General features: G+C 47.2%; 1 protein-coding gene across 8 annotated transcripts in view; it reads left to right on the forward strand.

The window, feature by feature from the left end:
- Nucleotides 1–18,525, forward strand: part of LOC115104261 (myocardin-related transcription factor A-like) — a 54,321-nt gene extending 35,796 nt beyond the window's left edge. For 6 of the 8 annotated variants that reach the window (XM_029625603.2, XM_065006527.1, XM_029625604.2 and 3 more), the window contains 14 exons: nucleotides 6,952–7,007; nucleotides 7,158–7,233; nucleotides 7,459–7,674; nucleotides 11,595–11,869; nucleotides 12,006–12,259; nucleotides 12,368–12,533; nucleotides 12,634–13,086; nucleotides 13,208–14,008; nucleotides 14,154–14,363; nucleotides 14,470–14,586; nucleotides 14,939–15,088; nucleotides 15,195–15,284; nucleotides 15,432–15,489; nucleotides 15,590–18,525. In XM_029625603.2, the coding sequence (XP_029481463.2) occupies nucleotides 6,952–7,007; nucleotides 7,158–7,233; nucleotides 7,459–7,674; nucleotides 11,595–11,869; nucleotides 12,006–12,259; nucleotides 12,368–12,533; nucleotides 12,634–13,086; nucleotides 13,208–14,008; nucleotides 14,154–14,363; nucleotides 14,470–14,586; nucleotides 14,939–15,088; nucleotides 15,195–15,284; nucleotides 15,432–15,489; nucleotides 15,590–16,185 (3,518 nt within the window). In that variant the 3' untranslated portion in view covers nucleotides 16,186–18,525. The remainder of the gene's footprint in view (nucleotides 1–6,951; nucleotides 7,008–7,157; nucleotides 7,234–7,458; nucleotides 7,675–11,594; nucleotides 11,870–12,005; nucleotides 12,260–12,367; nucleotides 12,534–12,633; nucleotides 13,087–13,207; nucleotides 14,009–14,153; nucleotides 14,364–14,469; nucleotides 14,587–14,938; nucleotides 15,089–15,194; nucleotides 15,285–15,431; nucleotides 15,490–15,589) is intronic. The other 2 variants (XM_029625605.2, XM_065006529.1) reach the window with 1 other exon arrangement.
- The last annotated feature ends 1,804 nt before the right edge of the window (nucleotides 18,526–20,329 follow it).

Here is a 20,329-nt window from a genome sequence, read left to right on the forward strand (position 1 = left end):
GATGGTATAGAACAGTAGAGGAGATGGTAGAGAACAGTAGAGGAGATGGTAGAGAACAGTAGAGGAGATGGTAGAGAACAGTAGAGGAGATGGTAGAGAACAGTAGAGGAGATGGTAGAGAACAGTAGAGGAGATGGTAGAGAACAGTAGAGGAGATGGTAGAGAACAGTGAGGAGATGGTATAGAACAGTAGAGATGGTAGAGAACAGTAGAGGAGATGGTAGAGAACAGTAGAGGAGATGGTAGAGAACAGTAGAGGAGATGGTAGAGAACAGTAGAGGAGATGGTAGAGAACAGTAGAGGAGATGGTAGAGAACAGTAGAGGAGATGGTAGAGAACAGTAGAGGAGATGGTAGAGAACAGTAGAGGAGATGGAGATTGGTAGAGAACAGTAGAGGAGATGGTATAGAGAAGAGTGGTAGAACAGTAGAGAGATGGTATAGAACAGTAGAGGAGATGGTATAGAACAGTAGAGATGGTATAGAACAGTAGAGATGGTAGAGAACAGTAGAGGAGATGGTAGAGAACAGTAGAGGAGATGGTAGAGAACAGTAGAGGAGATGGTAGATGGTGGTAGAGAACAGTAGAGATGGTAGATGGTAGAGAACAGTAGAGGAGATGGTAGAGAACAGTAGAGGAGATGGTAGAGAACAGTAGAGGAGATGGTATAGAACAGTAGAGGAGATGGTATAGAACAGTAGAGGAGATGGTATAGAACAGTAGAGGAGATGGTATAGAACAGTAGAGGAGATGGTAGAGAACAGTGTGAGAGATGAGATGGAGGAGATGGTAGAGAAGGGCAGAGAACAGGAGAGGAGATGGGAGAGGAGAGGGCAGAGAACAGGAGAGGAGAGGGGGTGTGAGGAGATGGGAGAGGAGAGGGCAGAGAACAGGATGGTGGGAGAGAACAGTAGGAGATGGGAGATGTGTATAGAACAGTAGGAGATGGGAGATGTGAGGAGATGGGAGAGAACAGTAGGAGATGGGAGATGGAGGAGATGGGAGAGGAGACAGAGAACAGGAGAGGAGAGGGTGTGAGGAGATGGGAGATGGAGGAGAGGTAGAGGAAATGGTAGAACAGGAGAGAGGAGATGGTAGAGAACAGTAGAGGAGATGGTAGAACAGTAGAGGAGATGGTAGAGAACAGTAGAGGAGATGGTAGAGAACAGTAGAGGAGATGGTAGAGAACAGTAGAGGAGATGGTAGAGAACAGTAGAGGAGATGGTAGAGAACAGTAGAGGAGATGGTAGAGAACAGTAGAGGAGATGGTAGATAATGGTAGAGAACAGTAGAGGAGATGGTAGAGAACAGTAGAGGAGATGGAGGAGATAGAGAACAGTAGAGGAGATGGGAGAGGAGAGGGCAGAGAACAGGAGAGGAGAGAGGTGTGAGGAGATGGGAGATGGTGGGAGAGAAGAGAACAGGAGAGGAGAGGGTGTGAGAGGAGATGGAGGAGATGGGAGAGGAGAGAGGCAGAGAACAGGAGAGGAGAGGGTGTGAGGGAGATGGGAGAGGAGATGGCAGAGAACAGGAGAGAGGAGATGGGAGAGGAGAGGGCAGAGAACAGGAGAGGAGGGTGTGAGGAGATGGGAGAGGAGAGGGCAGAGAACAGGAGAGGAGGGGTGTGAGGAGATGGGAGAGGGTGAGGGCAGAGAACAGGAGAGAGGGTGTGAGGAGATGGGAGAGGAGAGGGCAGAGAACAGGAGAGGAGAGGTGTGAGGGGAATGGGAGAGAGAGGGCAGAGATGGAGAGGAGAGGAGATGGGAGAGGAATGGTAGAGAACAGAGATGGTAAGAACAGTAGAGGAGATGGTAGAGAACAGTAGAGGAGATGGTAGGAGAACAGGAGATGGTAGAGAGAGATGGTAGAGAACAGTAGAGGAGATGGTAGGAGATGGTAGAGAACAGTAGAGGAGATGGTAGAGAACAGTAGAGATGGTAGAGAACAGTAGAGGAGATGGTAGAGAACAGTAGAGGAGATGGTAGAGAACAGTAGAGGGAGATGGTAGAGAACAGGAGATGGTAGAGAACAGTAGAGGAGATGGTAGAGAACAGTAGAGGAGATGGTAGAGAACAGTAGAGATGGTATAGAACAGATGAGTAGATGGTAGAGAACAGTAGAGGAGATGGTAGAGAACAGTAGAGGAGGTAGAGAACAGTAGAGGAGATGGTATAGAACAGTAGAGGAGATGGTATAGAACAGTGAGGAGATGGTAGGAACAGATGGTAGAGGAGATGGTAGAACAGTAGAGGAGATGGTAGAACAGTAGAGGAGATGGTAGAGAACAGTAGAGGAGATGGTAGAACAGTAGAGAGATGGTAGAGAACAGAGAACGGTAGAGGAGATGGTAGAGAACAGTAGAGGGCAGATGGTAGAGAACAGTAGAGGAGATGGTATAGAATGGCAGTAGTAGAGGAGATGGTATAGAACAGTAGATGGAGAGAGAACGGTAGAGGAGATGGTAGAGAACGGTAGAGGAGATGGCAGAGAACGGTAGAGGAGATGGTAGAGGTAGAGGAGATGGTAGAACGGTAGAGGAGATGGTAGAGAACGGTAGAGGAGATGGTATAGAACGGTAGAGGAGATGGTAGAGAACGGTAGAGGAGATGGCAGAGAACGGTAGAGGAGATGGTAGAGAACGGTAGAGGAGATGGCAGAGAACGGTAGAGGAGATGGCAGAGAACGGTAGAGGAGATGGCAGAGAACGGTAGAGGAGATGGCAGAGAACGGTAGAGGAGATGGTAGAGAACGAGATGGCAGAGGGTGAGAGATGAGATAGAGGAGATGGTAGAGGAGATGGCAGAGAGATGGCAGAGTAGGAGATGGAGATGGCAGAGAACGGTAGAGATGAGATGGAAAACAGAGAATGGCGGTAGAGGAGATGGTAGAGGAATGGCAGAAAAGAGGAGATGGTAGAGAAGAGGGGAGAGGGAGATGAGAGGTAGATGGCAGAGAACGGTAGAGGAGATGGTAGAGAACGGTAGAGGAGATGGTAGAGGAGATGGTAGAGAAGAGGAGAGGGTGAGAGGAGATGGCAGAGAACAGTAGAGGAGAGGAGACGTGTGAGGAGATGGTAGAGGACAGGAGAGAGTGTGAGGAGATGGCAGAGAACAGTGGAGGAGAGGGTTTGAGGAGATGGCAGAGAACAGTGGAGGAGAGGGTTTGAGGAGATGGCAGAGAACAGTAGAGGAGAGGGTGTGAGGAGATGTTAGAGAACAGTAGATGAGATGGTAGAGAGCAGGATAGGGTGAGAGGAGATGGCAGAGAACAGTAGAGGAGAGGAGACTGTGTGAGGAGATGGTAGAGAGCAGGAGAGGGTGAGAGGAGATGGCAGAGAACAGTAGAGGAGAGGAGACTGTGTGAGGAGATGACAGAGGAGAGGGTGTGAGGAGATGGCAGAGCAGAGGGTTTGAGGAGAGGGCAGAGGAGAGGGCGTGAGGAGTGGGTGTGAGGAGAGTAGAGGATAGGAGAGGGAAAGAGTAGCAGTCACAGGAAAGGCATTGGTCTGCTAAACGACCACTGACGGCAGGTGAGTCATCATGTCCCCTGACTACTTCCTTCGCTCCCCCTCGTTCTCTCGCTTCCCTCCTGAATACATATTTAACCTCCTAGGTCTTAGTATCAGACCATACTGCAAAATAGGTCCTCCTTCTCTTTCCCCCCATTCCCTCTTACATTTTTGGTGTAGTGTACTTTGAATGGAATAGGGTGCCATTTGGGACACACTCTCTGTCTTATGCAATCCCAGGGTGGCACCACTCCATCCAATCAGAGAGCAGTGAGGAAGTGGTCTCATGTAAAACCAATGTTTTTGTTTGAACCACAGAAAAAGAGAAGAGCTAAATGAGTGTTAGTGATCACTGCTGACCGGAGGACTGGTTCAATTGGAGGCCTGCAATATTTTCTACTCACCGCCTCAGAGATGCGTACACTATATGACCAAAAGTATGTGAACACCTGCTTGTTGAGCATCTCCTTCCAAAATCATGGGCATTAATATGGAGTTGGTCCACCTTTTGCTGCTGTAACAGCCTCCAATCTTCTGGGAAGATTTTCCACAAAAAATTGGACAATTAATGTGGAGACTTGCGTCTAATCAGCCACGAGCATTAGTGATGTCGGGCACTGATGTTGGGCAATTAGGCCTGACTCGCAGTCGGCGTTCCATTTCATCCCAAAGGTGTTAAATGGGGTTGAGGTCAGGGCTCTGTGCAGGCCAGTCATGTTCTTCCACACCAAGCTCGATAAACCATTTCTGTATGGAACTCTTTGTGCATGTGGGCATGCTGAAACAGGAAAGGGCCCGAACCATGAAAAACAGCCCCCGGCCATTATTCACCCTCCCCCAAACTTTACAGTTGGCACTATGCATTGGGGCAGGAAGCCTATGACGGCGCCACGTTGAAAGTCATTGAGCTCTTCAGTAAATCTATTCTGCTGCCAATTTTTCTCTTTGGAGATTTTATACACCTATCAGGAACGGGTGTGGCTGAAATAGTCCACTAATTTGGAGTGTCCACATACTTTTGTATAAATAGTGGTCAGCCAAATGGCTCTTTGTCCAGACCAACATTAGCCTGAATGTGCACTGTTGGGTGGATAACACAACATTCTAGGACATTGGCTAACAGTCATATGTTTGCTTACGCACATTGTTACGAGTGTATGTAAATTAATTACTAAGTCAAGGTCATGGGATTTTCCATAGCGTATACTGTACGCACTAAAGTAGAAAACAGTGAAGCATATTCAGGACGCGCACACTCATGTCTCTGTGGAGAGAAATTTATATTTTTGCTATTTGAAGCATTTGTCTATTTCAAGATTACAATGAAACTTTGTCAAGCCTTCAATTACAGGAATCAAAATGACCTTTTAAAATAGAATAGACACTTTATTGTCCATTTTGGACAGTTTAATGACAGCTGATTATTGTTTTATATGATTTGACATGAGCTGTTTTTATTAGATGGCTGTTATAGCTAGTGAAATCACATACTGTGTATTGAATTAAATAACAACCATGTTTCTCATGGTTGAAATCATTTAACAATACTTGTGCGACTGCTTGCATGGTTAGCCGGCTGTGGTGTAAGGGTGTGTTTTGTGTCACACTGTGTGAAACTGGGCTATAATAAGCAGACCTGGTGATATCCTACCTTTACATGTAGAACTGCTACTAGTAGAACTGCAGAGAAGACGTGATCCACACACCACCATGCATGAAACACTCGTCCTCACGCTCACAGATGCACTTAGGTGACTCTCGTTATTCTGCATTCTTAAATCCATCACGGTCCATGATGTTCATCAGCTTAGCCACAGACCCAGTCAGTCCATTTAGGAGCACAGGGAAGGACTGAGAAGGATTCTTTCCCCATGTGCATTTCTTCAGTGGCGAGTGGTCAGGATGTACAGTGGTTTGCTCAAGAGGCCAGGTATATTTTTCTTTATTATTTGGTGAAGGAAGGTTCAGGAAACACTTTCAACAATGAATAACTAATTAATATTGCATTAAAGAAGATTAGGGTGCTATGCTATGAGAATGTGGGAGCAACAGCAATTATTGTTTTATTATCTTTCATAAATTCAATTAGAAGGTGTAATGAGGGTCATTTTGTTCAGCCCATACGTCTTGGTTACATAATGGGGTGTTGTGACTAGAAGGAAGGGGAGGAAGCCGGGGAGGAAGCCAGACAGGAAGTGAAAAAAGAGAGTGAAAGTGGGGTTTATGTACAGTTAGTTGCACAGACAAACACCCAGCATCAGGCTAAACGTTCAACTCCACTATAAAAACACAACAACAGACTTCAACCAGATGTGAACTACTCAGGATAACACCTAACTCTCAAAGGCCTCCTGACTTCAGATCCTGGAATGGCTCTTTGATGTTGTCAGCACAATGCCTCGATAATGAAGGGGGCTGTGCTTTTTACTGGTTGGCTCTCCTCTGTGTCTTTCTCACTTAAACACCCACAGCCCCCGAGAGCCGCCCCCTCCCATTACAATAGTTGGATTTTCAAATCAACCCCCGAGGAAGAATAAAGAAACGTTTGAGATGGCTGTAGCGTAGCAGGGCTGTTACATGTTATAACTGCTACGTAGCAGTCCCTCTTGTACCCTAACAGCAGGGCAGTGTGTCAGCAGCGAGGGGGTTGGAGGCGCTCACGCAGATAAATGGGGCTTTTGGCTTTGACCTCATCATCGCCCTCCTGCTCCTCTCTCCTCACTGACAGACAGGCGCGCTGGAACCGCACCGCCCGAGGAGGTCATGTACTCGTCCAGGAGGCTAGGTGGCACGGGGGTCGAGTCCTAGGGGTGTGGGGGTAACAGTGATGTGCCCATGCTCAACGGGGTGAACTGAGGCTTGTGTCGGTACTATGAGGCTGACCTGCGGCCAACTGACCTGACCCACCCGGTCAGAACACGCACTGTGCATTGCAGGGAGGGAGTGAGAGGGGGGGGCTAATGCGTGACTGACAATCTAGCTAGCACTCTTTATTGCTGTCTCGTGTCTGCTTTGACCGCAGAAGCAGGTTACATGTCACTTCTCTCCACAGAAACAAGGTACTGCAGGTACCTATATGATAGCTCAATATACAATACATGCATTACTCTATAGGCCGGGACGCAACCTCTATTGGCTGGAGTCATTCTCAAACGGTGGAAAATCACATTCAGGGAGAACCCTTTGATGTCTCCATTCCATTCCCACCTTGTGTCAGACCTTGAAAATAGAAACCTGCTATTTGACTCATGCATGACTAGAGGCATACTGATGTGCTATTGGTTTTGAGTAGTCAAGTGTAAAATGTAAAGTACATTATGAAGTCATTGCCTGGTACATGAGGACATAAGTTTCTAGCCACTTGTTTTTTTAACATCAGCATGAACATACACTTTGCCCTGTTAATGTCTTCTCTCTCTCTCTCTCTCTCTCTCTCGCTCCAGCGCTGAAAAGTCCAGCTGCCTTCCACGAACAGAGACGAAGTTTAGAGCGAGCGCGGGTGAGTTTCTCTTCATACTCCTCTCACTCTTTGTGGTGTCTGTCAGATGAACACTTTTAAACTGACCCTCAACGGTGAACTGGTTAAAAAAGTGAATCATTTCTCCCCTTCTCTCTTCCTCTTTTCTCTTCCTCTTCTCCCCTCTCCCAGACTGAAGACTACCTAAAGAGGAAGATCCGAAGTCGGCCGGAGAGGTCGGAGCTGGTCAGGATGCACATTCTGGAGGGTGAGTTTCTCAGACAGCGCCCCCTCCCTGAGCCATAGGGTGCTGCACCTGAAAAATGTAGGCTACAAAATAAATTCCCTCAATAGTTTGCTCTTCCATTCCATTAGCTGATATTGAGTGCCATAACTGGTATCTGTGCTTTGTGCTTGTACCATCGTATCTGCATCATTACATAAGCATTGATGTTGAAACTCACAGCTTTGATTTCCTGGTTCCCTGATAAAGATCACGTGCCTGATGGTTGTTGGCTGGCTAACCCGCTGTGTGCTGTGTGTTCAGAGACGTCGGTGGAACCCTCCCTCCAGGCCAAACAACTGCAGCTGAAGAGGGCCCGTCTGGCTGACGACCTCAACGACAAGATCTCCCACCGGCCCGGCCCCATGGAGCTCATTCACAAGAACATCCTGCCTGTGCACAGCAGCATCAAACAAGCCATCATAGGTAACTAAAGCAGCAGCATGAAACAGGCCATCATAGGTAACTAAAGCAGCAGCATGAAACAGGCCATCATAGGTAACTAAAGCAGCAGCATCAAACAGGCCATCATAGGTAACTAAAGCAGCAGCATCAAACAGGCCATCATAGGTAACTAAAGCAGCAGCATCAAACAGGCCATCATAGGTAACTAAAGCAGCAGCATGAAACAGGCCATCATAGGTAACTAAAGCAGCAGCATTAAACAGGCCATCATAGGTAACTAAAGCAGCAGCATCAAACAGGCCATCATAGGTAACTAAAGCAGCAGCATGAAACAGGCCATCATAGGTAACTAAAGCAGCAGCATCAAGTAGGCCATCGTAGGTAACTAAAGCAGCAGCATCAAACAGGCCATCGTAGGTAACTAAAGCAGCAGCATCAAACAGACCATCGTAGGTAACTAAAGCTGCAGCATCAAGCAGGCCATCGTAGGTAACTAAAGCAGCAGCATCAAACAGACCATCGTAGGTAACTGAAGCAGCAGCATCAAACAGGCCATCATAGGTAACTAAAGCAGCAGCATCAAACAGGCCATCATAGGTAACTAAAGCAGCAGCATGAAACAGGCCATCATAGGTAACTAAAGCAGCAGCATGAAACAGGCCATCATAGGTAACTAAAGCAGCAGCATCAAACAGGCCATCATAGGTAACTAAAGCAGCAGCATGAAACAGGCCATCATAGGTAACTAAAGCAGCAGCATCAAACAGGCCATCATAGGTAACTAAAGCAGCAGTATCAAGCAGGCCATCATAGGTAACTAAAGCAGCAGCATCAAACAGGCCATCATAGGTAACTAAAGCAGCAGTATCAAGCAGGCACAGTACCACTCCATATTATGTAGCCACACTAGAATATGAGCTCTCATGATCACTACACTATTCTATAATTTCAACAGCATCAAACATGTTATTGTAACAAGTCCTCCATTCCACAAGCCCAATGTTTTCAATTGCCACAATTCACAAATTCGCTCACTAGCGTGACGTGAACATTGCTGAATAAGCAAAAATAGTCCACCCAGTGACACTATATGAAGGTCATCAGGAACAGGTACTGAATAAAATCTCATATGAACTCTGCTCACACCGGACCCAGTCACACGTCATATAAATACTGTGCATCTGTGTGTGTCTCAGTGTGTGTATGTACTGTGCGTTCGGAACGTATTCAGACCCCTTGACATTTTGTTACGTTACAGCCTTATTCTAAAATGGATTCAATAGTCCCCCCCCCTCAATCTACACACAATGGCCCATAATGACAGCAAAAACAGTTTTTTTTTTAGAAATGTTTGCTAATTTATTAAAAATAAACTGCAATATCACATTTATATAAGTATTCAGACCCTTTACTCAGTACTTTGTTGAAGCACCCTTGGCAGTGATTACAGCTTCAAGTCTTCTTGGGTATGACGCTACAAACTTGGCACTCCTATATTTGGGGAGTTTATCCTATTCTTCTCTGCAGATCCTCTCAAGCTCTGTCAGGTTGGATGGGGAGCATCGCTGCATAGCTATTTTCAGGTTTCCCAATAGATGTTCGATCGGGTTCAAGTCCGGGCTCTTGCTGGGCCGCTCAAGGACATTCAGAGACTTCCCAAAGCCCCTCCTGCCTTGTCTTGGCTGTGTGCTTAGGTCGTTTTCCTGTTGGAAGGTGAACCTTCGCCCCAGTCTGAGGTCCTGAGAGCCCTGGAGCAGGATTTCATCAAGGATTTCTTTGTGCTTTGCTCCGTTCATCTTTCCCTCAATCCTGACTAGTCTCCCAACCCCTGCCGCTGAAAAACATCCATACAGCATGATGCTGCCACCACCATGCTTCACCGTAGGGATGGTGCCAGGTTTCTTCCAGACAGAACACTTGGCATTCAGGCCAAAGAGTTCAATCTTGATGTCATCAGACCAGAGAACCTTGTTTTTCATGGTCTGAGAGTCTTTGGGTACCTTTTGGCAAACTCCAAGCGGGCTGTCATGTGCATTTTACTGAGTAGTGGCTTCCGTCTGTCCACTCTACCATAAAGGCCTGATTGGTGGAGTGCTGCGGACATGGTTGTCCTTCTGGAAAGTTATCCCATCTCCACAGAGGAACTCTGGAGCTCTGTCAGAGTAACTATTGGGTACTTGGTCACCTCCCTGACCAAGGCCCTTCTCCCCCGATTTGGCTGGGCGGCCAGCTATAGGAAGAGTCTTGTTGATTCCAAAAATTTTCCGTTTAAGAGTGATTGAGGCCACTGTGTTTTTAGGGACCAAAATATTTTGGTACCCTTCCCCAGACCTGTGGATCTACACAATTCTGTCTCTGAGCTCTACGGACAATTCCTTCAACCTCATGGCTTGGTTTTTGCTCTGACATGCACTGTCAACTGTGGGGCCTTATATAGACAGGTGTGTGCCTTTCCAAATCATGTCCAATCAATTGAATATACCACAGGTAGACTACAATCAAGTTGTAGAAACATCTCAAGGATGAACAGTGGACTAGCCATCCACTGAATACTTAAACAAAAATACCTTATTACATAAGTTTAATACATTTGCAACATTTTTATTTTTTTACTGTTTTTGCTTTGTCATTATGGGGTATTGTGTGTACATTGCTGAGATAAAAACGTAACAAAATGTGGGAAAGTCAAGCGTCTGAGTACTTCTCGAATACACTGTGAATGCACTGTGAATACACTGTATGCGTGTTAAAACGTGAGAACCTCTGCTTGTCCCTCCTGGCCATCTCCTCCAGTCAAAATGAACATATTGATGTTCAAGTTGTCGTTCTCCCACCATGCCCATCTATAAGGGCATTGCCTGCTTTCAGATGCTTCTAAGCTGCTGCCAAGCATGGAGATATCATTCTTAACCTTAGATATGTATTTACACACATACTGTACATTCATGACTCTGATGAGCAGGGGCCAACCTCATTGCCCACCTCCCCACTGCGGGCCCCTCATGGGCGCAAATTATATTAATAATACTAATGTTTGTTCGCATTTATGCGTTCGCGGTTCACAGAAACATGTCGATTTCAATTTCACACGACACTATAAAATGTGAGAGTGTCAGTTTGTGTGGGTGTGTGGCTGTGTGTGTGCACGCATCAAGACATGACTTGGCACAGTTGGTTGGATTAGATGTAAAGTAAATGTATTGCCACACCAGACTTCACATAACAAGTAGTCTCTACTGTGCTGTTAAACCGTGAGATAAAGGAGATGAATGAGCATGGTTCAATCTCAGGGGATTGCCCCGGCTGTCAGTGGTTCATAATAACAACAATCAAATTATAGGCAGTCATATCCACAACCATCCAGAACATGGACATGACCTCAACCTGTGCTGCTTTCCACACGCTTAGCCACACACACACACACACACACACACACGGTGGTGCAAAGGGGAAGCCGTCACATGGTTCAGGAAGAGAATGAATCAAACCCCATATTGGTTATTCATCATCTCCCACTGATGGGAAATGAATAGCCAACGGTGCTCGCTGAGCGCTCCAACTGCCTGCCTCCTGTAAATAAAAGATCCATAATGGTCTTTATCAAAGGCGTGGGGATGTACCAGCCATATACAATGTGATGATAAAGCCCTGGGCCCAGCAGGCCTCCACCTCCTCCTGCTGCCTGCCTGCTGCCACTGCAGGAATCTCTGTTGATGCTTGCTGACTGACTGGCTGCTGAGAGGAATGATGGCATGGCTAATTTGGACACAAAGCCTGGCTTTTTAAAATTTTACATGGCTCTCTCTCACTACATCACAACAACGATGACTGAACTGTCACTGGTGGCTCGTTATTCTACTTTCTCTCACTGTTTACCCCCCCCCCCTTCTCTCTTCACTCTTTTGTTCCGTCTTCTCTTCATCCCTCTTTCTCTCCCTCAGAGACAGACTTCCCCAAGGTTGCTGGGGAGATATCCTCCTTTGATGAGGACAGTAGTGATACGCTCTCTCCTGAGCAGCCCATTGGTCAGGAGTCTCCGCTGGGCCACGGACCTCTGCCCTCTCCCCCCGACGTCCTAGCTTGCAACAGCACCCCCACACAGTTTCTCACTCAGGTTCCTCCGCCACCCCCTCCTCTTCCTCCCTTCTATGGGCCCCAACCAGTGAAGTTGAGCAATGGGACAGCAGTTCTGAGAACCGGCCCTGTACTGATCAAGGTTAGTGGCAGCTGTCACAGCTAATTCTGAGTATTGTACCAAAGTCCATTGTATTATTAGTTTAGCATTACTTCTGTTAACAGTAGACTAGTCCCGTGTTTAATCCACTACGTTTCAATGATTCTTCCCCCTGCAGTCCCAGCCAAAGCCCACCACAGAGCGTCCCCCTCAGCGATCCAAGAAGCCCAAGGACAACAAGCCCAAGGTGAGGAAGCTGAAGTACCACCAGTACATCCCCCCGGACCAGAAGGCCGACCACGAGCCGCCCCCTCAGCTGGACTCCACCTACGCCAAGATCCTCCAACAGCAGCAGCTCTTCCTCCAGCTGCAGATCCTCAACCAGCAGCAGCAACACTACAACTACCACACCATCCTTCCTGCACCACCCAAGTGAGTGAGTGTGTGTTTGCTCGTGTGTGTGTATACAACTGCTTCACATACCCATCAACTCCAGCCTTTATCCTATCATTGTTTTGACTCTCGTTTCTTTTTCTCCAGACCACTAACAGATCAACCACCTCCCACCAATGGCCCCTCTCCTTCTCCGGCCGTGCCCGCCCCCTCGACATCCTCCTCCAGTCAAAGTGCACCAAGCCGGCAGAATGTCACGCATGTGGGAGGGGCCACACCAGGTTCTTTGCCTCCTAACCTGGACGACCTGAAGGTCAGTAAAAGCCGTTGCATTTATCAAGAGTTGACTGTGTTGACAAAACCAACTGTGTGTCTAAACATTTCACATTCTGACACCTTCTTTTGTCCTCCAGGTGGCTGAACTGAAGCATGAGCTCAAACTGCGGAGCTTGCCTGTATCAGGCACCAAGAATGACCTCATCGAGCGGTTGAGGAACTACCAGGCTCAGCAGAACAGTCGGGGTGGTGGTAGTGCAACAACTACAACAGCAGGGGGTGCCACAGGGTCAGGGGCCGGAGCTTCCAAAACCAACCACCCAACACAACAACAACAAAAACAACTACTAAAACAGCAGCAACAACAACTTTCCCAACACCAGGCCTTGTCGTCTGTGGTCCACCAATCAGGAGATGCAGGTGTGGTAACCTTGGCAACCTTCCCGTTCATGACCACTGCTCCACAGCAGATCATGCACTTTGGCAGCACTAGCTCCTCCCCGCCAGCCTCTCCTGCCCCCTCGGACCGCTCGCTAGCTGGGATGAGTCCAGACGAGACGAGCTGTAATGGAGACTCATTTGGGGAGATGGTAGGTCTCCTTTCTATATCAGATGTGTCCTTGCTTTTTTTTTTTTTAATATGTTTTTATAGTGCCCAGATATCAGGTTGTATGGTTTGAATCTTGAGACTACTTTTCTCTTTCCAAATAGGTAAGCTCTCCCCTCACCCAGCTAAGCCTCCATCCCTCCCCACAGCACCGTGGCACTATCAAAGAGGAGTTGAGTGGCTCGGCCCCAACAGCCTGCCTGTTCTCCATGGCTGCTCTGCAGAAACGCCTGCAAGTAGCACCCCCGTCTGTGAACAAGGACCAGATGCTGCAGGAGAAGGACAAGCAGATCGAGGCGCTGACATGCATGCTAAGACAGAAACAGCGGCTGGTGGAGACCCTGCGCGTCCAGCTGGAACAAGGCAAGAGAGGGAGCCGGGACGCCCCCCCAGAACCCCTGGGCCTTGTCAGGGTGAAGGAAGAGCCCCCAGACATCCCCAGCATCCCCTCCACATTTTGCCCCATTGCCCGCTCCCCGACTCCTTCCCAGTGCCACATGGAGGTCACCAAGATGACCATCAAGCAGGAGGTCGGGGATGTGGAAGAGGCCGTGGAGCCGTCCTTGGAAGCCCCACCTCAGCAGGTGCAGCTGGAGAAGATCCAGGCACAGCAGCTGGAGCAGCTGAAGGTGCAGCAGACGCAGCAGATCAACGCGCTGCAGCTGGCACAGCAGCAGGCCCTGCAGCAGCTGCTCCTACAGCAGAACCAGCAGAATCTGCAGAAACACCGCTCACAGCAGAGGAAGAAGAAGTCCCACAAGCAACAGCTCAAGCAGCAGCAACAGCTACTGTCCCAACAACAACAGCAGATACAATCAAAGAATCAACAGCTGTTACAGTCAAAGCATCAACAACAGCAGATATTGCAGGCACAACAACAACCACAGCAGCTGAAGTCACAACAGGTCAGTGGCATTCAAAACAGCTCAACGGCTTGTCACAACAAGAGCTGCAGACAGTGACAGCAAAACAATTGTGATCCCAGTCAAAATAGTCAGTGTGTCACCTTGTGTTAGTCTCTCACTGACTAATGCCTTTGGACTCTTCCAGGTGTCTCAGATGTTCCTCAATCAGCAGTCGCGCTCCACCACTTCCTTCCCCTTGGATCTCCTCAAGACACACTCCACACCTACCCTGGTGACAGACAGCAACGGCAACCATTTCCTCATCGCACTAACCAATCACTGTGCCGAGAGCCAAGGGAGTGATATGCCACAAGGCACTCCACAGGGCAAAGCATCCAATCGCATCATACTGCAGGTAAACATTTAAATCCCTCTTTCACTCAAACCTAATGTTTTTGTTTAGGGACTCCTTGTGCTGCTTACTTTTCTTCTCACGCTATTTCTCTCCTTGGTCTAACCAGAGACTGCAGTCAACTCCCACCAAGCTGCCCAGCCAATCCCCTCTTCAGTTGTCCAGCAGTGATGCCCAATCAAAACCGAAAACTCAACCAGGCCTCGTGAAACAGCCAACCAGAAAGGTAAGGGAAAGTTTCTAAAAGCCTGATATGTAGGATGTCCATTGAACAGCGGTCAACTGACTGGCGTGTTGCTAATGTCCCATTAAGTGAGAGAGTCATTCAGAAATGCCTCGGTGACTCAAATAATCGGCTGTGTTATGTGAATTAATGATGTAAACCCTGTAATATGCTGACAGAATCCTTGATGTATATATATAAGCGCTGATAACTAATGCAATATAATAGTGATTATTATTCTGGTAATTGCTGTAATGATATTCCTCATCTTTGTGATTTATGTTTTCAGCTCAGAATGAAGATTTCAGCTCATTTGCATCTCAGCTAATTAAGATTTATCTCCCATTTTGCTTAGGGACAGAAGGCGGGGCTGCAGATGTCAACCAATCACTCCCCAGGGGTCGCTCTCTCCCTCTCTGCCCCGCCCAATCTCCAGCCTTTCTTCCCCAATGATGACTCCTCCCCTTCTGAAAAAGACACCTCCCCCTCTCCTCCAGCTCAAACGGTAATTGTGAACTTGTTAAAACTTGTACTGTAATTGCGGTTCTTTAAAGGGACAAGTTAATAGTATACATTTTTAAGACATGAGAACATTGTTCTATTTCCATCAGGAGGATTTGAGTCCAGGTCTTGACCATGAACCCCTGTTCAGCCCTCCTTCTCCCAAACAGACGCCCTCCCCTAACCCACCGGATGACAAGGTAACCCACACCGCCTGGTTGTCTCTGTGTTTCTATGTTTGTGTCTGAGGTCTCATTATGGACAACCATGCCAAGGCTCTTCTGTATTCACCTCTCAACTCAGTGGCTGTGTCAGGACTTACTCTTCTCCCTGTGTCTTGCTCCCAGGATAATGGATCCACCCAGCATATGGACGACCTCTTCGACATCCTGATTCAGACAGGAGGTGAGTGTTGAATGGCGATAGAAGAAGAGCTCCTCCTGGTTTCCTGATTCAATATTTGTCTCCTACTGGTTGACATTTCTTCTCTCTCCTCCTCTCCCAGAAATCTCAGCCACCTTCAAACCAGCACCCGACCCTTCCCTGGCGCGACTGCGCCCCAACACCCCTTCCCCTTCCCACTCTCAGGCCCCCTCCCCTCTCCAGCTGCAACTCCACTTCTCGCCCTCCACCCCTCCCGAACCCGAGACACACCAGCCAGACCAAGGGGAGGAGGAGGAGCTGCAGGCGCCGGCCACCGATGATCAGGACGTAAGCAACACAGGAAGTGGACGTCTGGAGGACTTCTTGGAGAGCACCACGGGCAAACCCCTCCTGGGGGTGGAGCCTGGTGGGCCCCTGACCCTGATTGACGACCTTCACAATCAAATGCTAAGCACCCCCAGCATCCTGGACCACACATCCTCGCCCATGGACACCTATGAGCTGTCGGGCTACACAGCCAACCCCCCTGGCCTGGACTTCGGAGACCATGCCCTGGACAGCATGGATTGGCTGGATATCACCATGGGAGGGGCGAGCAACGAGATTGCAGGGCTCGCCCCACTGGGTCCCCTGGGCCCCCACACTCCCCCCAGCGTCTTCTCAGCAGACTTTCTGGACAGTTCAGACCTGCAGCTACACTGGGACTCCTGCTTATAGCCCTGGACAGTCTTAGTGTCATCCACACGGATGGATGCGGATGTTACGTGGTCAAACTCTTTCTCTCTTTTCTCAACGTACGGTACAACGACTCAACAACACACGGGCTCTACTGCACTCTGAACTCAGTCCCTCTTACTGAATAACACTGATGGATTTCTTATGTGCAAACCCTTACGTTCTATAAAGGCAGGCCCTCTTACACGCGTAGCGTATACAGTAATACCTTTGTTAACAAACCCTGCGGACTGTAGTTGATGATGCTCCTTCATCTGAGCCAGTCAACAGCTTACCGTAGCCACCCATCTAGACTATTGTCTACGTTTATTATTGCCCTTAGTAGTATTAGTAATAGTATGGCGATATTGTAACAATGTTGAACCAGTAATGTGAGAACAAGACGATAATCACATCTGTCTAGCAGCTTTAGGGTTAAAAAAAACAAAACACAACCTACTTATTTTCATGAGAACTTTAGAGGAGATGATCAGGGAAGCCAAGGTGAAGGAGAATCAAGTAGCTATTTGTTAGCATGAATGCATGCAGGAGTCAGACCGTGGCTCCAGTGTAGCAGTCTGGTGACCGCAGCTCTGACTGAGTAGGAGAACTGCAGCAGGAACCCGGTACAGAGGAGAGACACACAGACAGTGACATTTGACTATGATATATTTTTTCCCCATAATATGGGGTTATTTTGGAATATATTTGAAAATGCCAGGAAACATGATTTTGTGTTTTAGAACACGTGGTCTTACCCTCTTAGCTTTAATGATATTGCTATAGAACATTATGACAGGCGTGATAGGATTTGATATATTTGATAAAAATGAGAACCTGCATTTTTTAACAGAGGTATTGCTGCTACGTAGTGTACTTGATCTCCCTTGGACGTAGGTTCATTTTCATAGACTCACAGGACTATATGTCAGCCAGTACTGTAGCTAAAGTAAGTTATGGTTAAGAGATTGCAAAGATGGGAATGTTTGTTTCATTTGAACCTATATAAGCAATTAAGTATGCAGAGATGACGTGTATACTGTAGTCCACTCCATCAATTATAGTGATGCCTACTGAACCAGGAGCCGCATTGGTGAATCACGAATGCTGTGTTATTATTTTGGGTGCCCCTTAACATCGTGACTATTATTATTCATATGTACTGTATCAGTACCTTTACTATTTTTTAATAAAGTCCTCCCTATAAATTCTTGCTGTAATATACCAATTTAGACACTGAAAATGTATTATAATGCAGTTATTGTTTTGACTTGACAGTGTTTTTCCATTTTAGGCAACGGAGCACTACGAAGTACATGGTTTACTGTGACAAATTCTGTCAACAGTGTGAACTCTGTATCCGGAGTTAGAAAACCAATTTAGTATTTTATTGAACCTTATTTTACTAGGCAAGTCATTTAAGAACAAATTGTTTCCCGGCCAAACCCGGACGACGCTGGGCCAATTGTGTGCCGCCCTATGGGACTCCCAATCACGGCTGGATGTGATAGTCTGCATTTGCACGGCCTCAGACTAGCACAACACTGCACCCACACATGTGCACAGGCTCAATTTTGAGCATCGCTTGATTGTTTGAATGTAGTATCCTTTTTATGGCTTGTTGCATATCACCACAAACATACATTCAAGATTTGCTTCTCTCTCACTTCTCCTGTGTGTGTGTTTGTGGTGGGGGCGGACAGGCAGTTTCTGTCCAGTATATCCCCCTCTTTTTGCCCTTATGGTGGCCTGGCTGGTGCTGTTGAATGGAAAACCCTCCATGGTAGAGGGATTGTAGACCAGTCAGCCCCGATCTGCTGTATTAGGGATTCTGAAATGCTCAATTTGAAGTTGTAAACACTTGAGGGATTTGGGGATTGCTCTGGGGAGGGAAACTGGTTAAATTTGATAAATTGTGGTTTACAGAGTGGATGTTTGTGGACCACAGCATGGAATGAGGGTTGGAGATGAACATTTTTAAAAAGCGGATACTGTGACGTCATCATTTAGCACCAGCATCCCCCTAGAGCAGTTTTCTCCAACTGGTGGCCCGTGTCCCGAATTTGGCTAGTGGGTGATTTTATTTGGCCCCCCAAATTTTCTGAGCAAAATAAAATACAATATTTATTTTTTTTGGACTTAAAAGACTAAAAACACGAGCAAATCTGCTTCGTTATTTTAATTTTGGAAGTCTGTTCCAAAGAATTCCCATGCATAAGAGATATCCAGTATGTGTTCATATACAAATGTATGCAAGGTTTGAAATGATTACATCTGTTTTGTCATATATTTGTAAATATGTTCCTGACCATCTACTCAATAAAAAATTGGTCTGCAGCTGAATCTAGTTGATGATCCCTGCCCTAGAATGACCAAACTACTGTATTACAGCTAGTCCATAGATGTATAGACCCTGCTTTGCAACTGCCCACTTTAATGTGATCACCTTTTTTTTGTCTGTGTGTCTGCGGGTATACTGATGAGGAGGAACACGAAGGTGTATATTTATTGGTATTGGTTTTCCACATGTTATGTAGTTCACATGTATCATCTTTGTATACATTGTTTTATTTAATGCTTTCTCAAAAACCTTACAGGACTCCGTCACAGCAGCCATCGTCCTCTTCCCTTACCTCTTCAATGAAGATCCAAGGGGCTTCTGGACACTTGTCAAAACTGAACTCTTTCAGAAAGCGGTTAATATCTCCCCCCCCCTTAAACGTTTTAAGGAACCATTAAAGGATTCTTTGAAAGCTCTCTAGCCCCTCCCATATTGTCCCTTTCGTTTAATTAACCAATCTGGAACCCCAATTCATTTTCCGGACAATTACCAAAGTGGATCTGTTTTAAGCTTTTATTTTGTCAGTGAAGAAGTGTCCCGTCTTTTCAGTTGAATTCCTCTTGCTACTTCATTCCTGACTGTAATTGAAGCTGAAACAATAGTGTGCAGGTCTCTGAGTATTGAGCAGGGTACTTTATTTCTGCCAACTAATTGAAAACGTCACTCGAGACCCCCCCGCCACCCCATCCCGCTTAAGTCGTTCCGGATGCATCCAATCGCAATGAATTCCTCCGCATTTAATTCATTTTCTGCACTGAAATAGTCCATCAGGTTTTATGGGCTGCCCAACCCCACCCACTACTCCATCACAGATCACCCCTCTTAAACCATACGTATTGATTAGGGTCACTAGTGTTTTATGAAGTGGTGGGGGTACCTACCTGCCATTGTTGGGGGATTGAAGAAATATCACTCTGGAATTAATTTGACAAATGACAATCCTCCGGTTGACATTATTGGGGAGTCCTGTAGAGGTAGAGCTGCAAATTGAGTTGATTGACAGAAGTACAGTACAGACTTGGAAGGGAACCAAATCCTTTTTTCTTTCCTGTGTTACCTCTTCTGGCCAACAGGGTGTGATGTGACCTTCAAGTAAAGGGTGCCTGATTTCCTTCCAAATGGGAGAATAGGAATGCAGGGGGACTGCAGCTCTTCAGGAGTGCTCAAATTGAATTGAGTTTATGAAACGGTGGATGGGAAGATCGATGGAGCCCATCCATCTAATATACTGAGGTCGCTGTCGATGCCCCTCTGAGGACAGACAGGGTGTCCAGCCGTCCACACACTATTACGGCCCGAGTGACTGACCATTACAGGACCACCACACCACTCGGAGCACGGCGCCTGCATATGTCAGTTGCTTGACCCGTGTCTGCTCTTATCTATTTCCCTTTGTCCTCCATGTTTTCCATCCACACACTTCCCTCTCTCTCCCTTTTTTTAAGCCTGTCGTTGCAGCCTGGGACCTTCCTGCCTGTGCACTGACAGCTGCTGTGTGCAGACACTGAGCCAATGAGATTGATGGAGCTGTCGCTGGCCTGCAGAGTTTGGGCGTGTGTGTGTGTTTGAGTGCCAGAGTGTATGGCATGTGAGTGTGTGTGTGTGCGAGAGCATATGTGTGGAGAGGGTGGTTTGAAAGGCTCGATATCCTCCGACTGCAGTCCAAGCACCCCTTACTGTTGTGCCAGACTGTTGCCTGTCTCAAACCCCTTATTCTGCTCCCTCCCCTCAAGCCCAGCCGCCCCTCAAGGCCCCCCATTCTTGCCGCACAGTTAACAATCAATCAGCAGTATTACAATCACAATG

This window comes from Oncorhynchus nerka, linkage group LG21 (assembly GCF_034236695.1).
Source record: "Oncorhynchus nerka isolate Pitt River linkage group LG21, Oner_Uvic_2.0, whole genome shotgun sequence".
NCBI classification, from domain to species: domain Eukaryota; kingdom Metazoa; phylum Chordata; class Actinopteri; order Salmoniformes; family Salmonidae; genus Oncorhynchus; species Oncorhynchus nerka.